Genomic DNA, 5,000 nt, shown 5'->3' with positions numbered 1-5,000 from the left:
TAAGGCTGTATCAAAGAAGGCATGTGTCGGCCTGTTGTGGTGAAAGAGCGCCATCTTGTGGCGATGAACACCTGCTCTCGCTCCGTGCCCGCATGGATTTTTCATATATATTTGACTATGGCATGTGACAGTCGAAGTTAAACACATAGCGTACTTTAGCGTGACAGGTGAAAACATAGTGTGGGAATTAAAATAACAAAATATTGATGTTGTAACACATTCAGTAGTAGGCTACGTCCGCTCGCTGCATGCGTGATGTGAGAGAGATTCCTGGTTCGAGACCCAACCGTTACAATATCATCAGAAGTAGCCTATGCCCCCTGCTCAGCAGTGTTGGGGGTAACTCATTACAAAAGTAACATATTACATGTAATATATTACTTTTAGCAGTAACTCAGTAATATAACTTATAACTTATAGGATGTCAGTAATATTATACCAGTTACTTTGTCAAGTAACTCAAGTTACAAATTGAGTTAATTTTTTTTTAAATCAAAGCACATATTTAGAAAAGATACAATCATTTCCTAATCAAACTGTGTGTCTTTATGCAAATAACCACTATAGATGACACTAACAAAGGAAAAGAATAGCATTTTGAATTTTGGATTGTTTACACTGACTTCAAGGCGGTTTAAATTATTTGTTTGGGATGGATCTGGGGCGGCGATGTCGTTCTGCTGCTGCTGTTGTTTTGGTAAAAGTAATGCAAAAGTAGTGTAATAAGTAACGAGTTACTCTACACAGAGAGTAATATTGTAAAGTAACTTATTACTTTCAAATGAAAGTAACTAGTAATATGTAGTATATTACATTTTGAAAGTAACTTTCCCAACACTGCTGCTCAGTGCTCATACTCTAGCCGAGCAGCCGACAGTACAACTTGAGAGTTAGTTATTTTAGACTACTTCCCTGAAGACTGTTTTTTGAAAGGGGGGGGGGGGGGGGGGTTGCTATGAATCAACATGAGAGCTAACCTAAATAACGTGTGGAGTGGAACTGAATTGAAAACAAATAGCCTCTTTCAAAGCCCTATGGAGGCTTTAGGAAAGTCTAGACCAGTTCAGAAACCTGAACATTTTGTGAAATGAAGTTTACATGTAGGCTACTGCTCATCTTGAAACAATGCCGACATATTTGTCTCCTTTCATTCCCAAATAGGCTACTACAAATTAAGTGAGGGTTATAAATAAAAGAAATGTGGTGCAGTACTTAAGATAGTACATCAATTCATGTTCAACTCCATAGGCCATAGAGAAAGGCATGTGGATATGAGGAGCAAACATGTCAATATGAGTATCAATAATGAACTTGCCATGAATGATGCCCGATATATCGGCAATCATATCGCTTGATGTTAGTGATTTTTTTTAGATATCGTATCAGACCGATGAGCCAAATAACAACAATCTTAATATTGGTATCGGTAATACCAATATTGGCCAATTTTTTTTTTCATATTGGGAGGAAACAATGTGGTAAATATGGTTTATGGACTCTTCCAAATGTTTTGGAAATAATTATAATCAAAGAATAATCAAATTCACAGTGTTTACTTGTGTTTTTCAGTGTATGTACAAAATCTGATTATCATACAGATCATATCGACATCTGTAAAAATGGATTATCGGCAGTGTTAGTACTGTATAAGTGTCGGCCAAAATGTTCATATTGGTGCATCCCTTAAAAGTGGCTCCATATGGGATTATGATTTTGGAAATCTTCCCTCACAGACAGAAAGACAAGACACAGCATGTTAACATTTCATGATATAAATTATTTATTTACATTTACAGAAAAATGACCCCATCAAGACAATGTAATAATAACTATTGGAAATAGAACCCAAGAGAGTTGACGTCATTGTAAATAACCAAACAGAGAGCTGTATAATACCATGGTGCCCTCTGTCACGGCTCTCCTACAGTATAACACAAGGTGCAAGGCATCACGTGTAGCCCCGACCCCCCCCCCCCCCCTCCCCAACGTTCCCACCCACAACCCCCCCCCCCCCCCAACAACACACACCTCATTTAAACTCAACTACCCTGCTTTGCACTAACTCCGATTTGCTTTGACCCGTCATCTACAAACAAACGACAGACACCAGCTAACCCGCTTCTACCAAAGCTCCTACACCCCACGCACACGCACACACACAGACACACTCACACACACACACACACACACACTCACACACACACACACACACACACACACACACACGCACATACACACACACACAGACTCACATCCAGTATCCTTAAACCACCCCCAAGACCCCATGGTTCAGTTTCAGGAAGCCCTGGGCGGACGTGACAAGGTGCTAGGGAACACATTGGCATTTGAAGGGGGGGGGGGGAGGGGAGGGGGCAGCGGCGACCGATGATGACATCATCCGCATGCGACTCTTACGACCGATCAGGATGTCGGCTTTGTCCTTCCCATGCCGCCGTCCTCCCTGCTCATTCTCCAGGTTCAGAAAGAGAGAGAGGGGGCGAGGAGTGAGGGGAGAGAGAGGGGGAGGAGTGAGGGGAGAGAGAGGGCGAGGAGAGAGAGAGGGCGACGAGTGAGGGGAGAGAGAGAGGGCGAGGAGTGAGGGGAGAGAGAGAGGGCGAGGAGTGAGGGGAGAGAGAGGGCGAGGAGTGAGGGGAGAGAGGACGAGGAGTGAGGGGAGAGAGAGAGGGCGAGGAGTGAGGGGAGAGAGAGGGCGAGGAGTGAGGGGAGAGAGGGCGAGGAGTGAGGGGAGAGAGAGGGTGAGGAGTGAGGGGAGAGAGAGGGTGAGGAGTGAGGGGAGAGAGGGTGAGGGGGAGAGAGAGAGGGCGAGGGCGAGGAGTGAGGGGAGAGAGAGGGCGAGGAGTGAGGGGAGAGAGGTTGAGGAGAGAGGGGAGAGAGAGGGTGAGGAGTGAGGGGAGAGAGAGGGCGAGGAGAGAGGGGAGAGAGAGGGCGAGGAGAGAGGGGAGAGAGAGGGCGAGGAGTGAGGGGAGAGAGAGGGCGAGGAGAGAGGGGAGAGAGAGGGCGAGGAGAGAGGGGAGAGAGAGGGCGAGGAGAGAGGGGAGAGAGAGGGCGAGGAGAGAGGGGAGAGAGAGGGCGAGGAGAGAGGGGAGAGAGAGGGCGAGGAGTGAGGGGAGAGAGAGGGCGAGGAGTGAGGGGAGAGAGAGGGCGAGGAGTGAGGGGAGAGGAGAGGGCGAGGAGTGAGGGGAGAGAGAGGGAGGAGTGAGGGGAGAGTAGAGGGCGAGGAGAGAGGGCTGAGAGAAGGGCGAGGAGAGAGTGGCGAGAGAGAGGGCGAGGAGTGAGGGGAGAGAGTGGGCGAGGATCGTGTGCGGCGAGAGCGAGGAGCGAGGGTGAGGGAGAGAGGAGAGAGAGTGAGGGCGAGGATGTGAGGGGAGAGAGAGGGTCCGGGAGTGAGGGGAGAGAGGAGGGTAAGGGTGAGAGATTGAGGGGAGAGCTGAGGGTCGAGGATGTGAGGGGAGAGACGGTCGAGGAGCGTGAGGGAGTGAGGTTGTGGAGTGGGGGAGAGAGAGAGGTGGGAGGAGTGAGGGTGGGAGGAGGGGGTTGAGTGGCTTGAAGCCGGGTCCTACGTTTCAGGGTTAGCCTACAGGACATGAGGGAAGGTGTGACACCACAGCACTGTGCTGAGCGGAGGGAGGGGACATCTGTCATTGTGGTCCTTGGCGTCTGGCCTCAGATGAGCCGAGTGGAGGCGCGCATGGTGTTCTCCGAGCTGTAATGGACATTGTTCTGCTTCTGCCGGTTGATCCTGTTGGTCCGCGGGCACTTCCTGTGCAGACAGGAAGTTGAAGGAGGGAGAGAAGAAGAGTTAGTTCACTTCCTGTGCAGACAGGAAGTTTGAAGGAGGGAGAGAAGAAGAGTTAGTTGCTCGTATAATGACGGAGCTCCAAGAGAAGGGCCGGGAAATACTCATTTAAAAGTGTCAGGTTTTTCTTGATGGCTAACGTAGCTGTGAAGGCACATGATGCAACTCTGAGGCCATTGTGTGTGTGTGGGTGTGTGTGTCTGTTGGATTATAAAATAATATAATACTAATTATATATATATATATATATATATATATATATATATATATATGCTTAATATATAAGTATTAAGCATTTTATCATTAGTATATATAAACTAATATTAAGTCAATTAGTAAAAAAAAGAGAAATGTATTTTTCTTTCTTAAAGTAAATACATAATAGTGTCCTGGAGTGAAAACCATCAAATATATCTATCCAAAGACATCTGCTAACGATACCCAAAATGACTCCTGAGCTGCCAAGCGTTTTTCACTGCCACCTCTAGGTCTTTTAAGTGAATTGCAACTCTAAAGTAAGGCCAATTATGATAATCCCATGGCACATGAAAGTCCAGGAGAATTCATAAAACAGTCTAGCGTTAACTTCTGATCATGTGACATGAAGACATTCCTCTTTCTTTATTTTTGTCTTGTATATAATTTAACAGCTCTCAACCGTTTCATATCAAGAAGCCCTGATTTAGTGCACATTAGTGCAAATCTGAGAATATGTTTTTATTTATTGTTGGATAGGATTTTGTCCAGAATTCCATGACTATCTGTCATGTAGGTAGAGAGGTAACAGTGAACCTATGATCATAATAGTCATTCTTTGTGTAACTTCTTGTAGATTAAACTACAAATATGGCATGCTTCGCGCGCTCATCAGAATGCTTTCGCAGCTTGCGAGCTCCACGTGGAGAACTTATCCTCCTGGTGTAATGACAGCTGTGTTGACATCTCTGCATGCATATGAACGTGAAACTTTTCGAAATCCCAAATGTTCTGACCGTGAACTGAAGGTAAGGTAAGACACTGAAGGTAAGGTAAGACACTTGGCCACGCTACACTCAAAAAAAACAAAAAAAAAACAGCTTAGTTTGTGGAATGGATGCAGACGATGGGTGTAGCCAAAATAACATTTGGATTGAACACTACTTTGATCTTAGAAGTACATAAAAGATGTGTGTATTTCTTCTCT

At 45.8% G+C, this 5,000-nt stretch overlaps 1 protein-coding gene across 1 annotated transcript in view; it reads right to left on the bottom strand.

The window, feature by feature from the left end:
* Window positions 1-3,684: 3,684 nt before the first annotated feature.
* LOC310777972 (uncharacterized protein) overlaps window positions 3,685-5,000 on the bottom strand; it is a gene marked incomplete at both ends in the record, with an annotated part of 213,144 nt that continues 211,828 nt past the window's right edge. Inside the window, one exon of the mRNA XM_083638303.1 lies at window positions 3,685-3,781. Within this exon, the coding sequence (XP_083494429.1) occupies window positions 3,685-3,781 (97 nt within the window). The remainder of the gene's footprint in view (window positions 3,782-5,000) is intronic.

Source organism: Poromitra crassiceps, assembly GCF_964638095.1.
Source record: "Poromitra crassiceps genome assembly, chromosome: 6".
NCBI lineage: Eukaryota > Metazoa > Chordata > Actinopteri > Beryciformes > Melamphaidae > Poromitra > Poromitra crassiceps.
The sequence above is the reverse complement of the archived record's forward strand: the minus strand, read 5'-3'. Positions and strand labels throughout refer to the sequence as shown.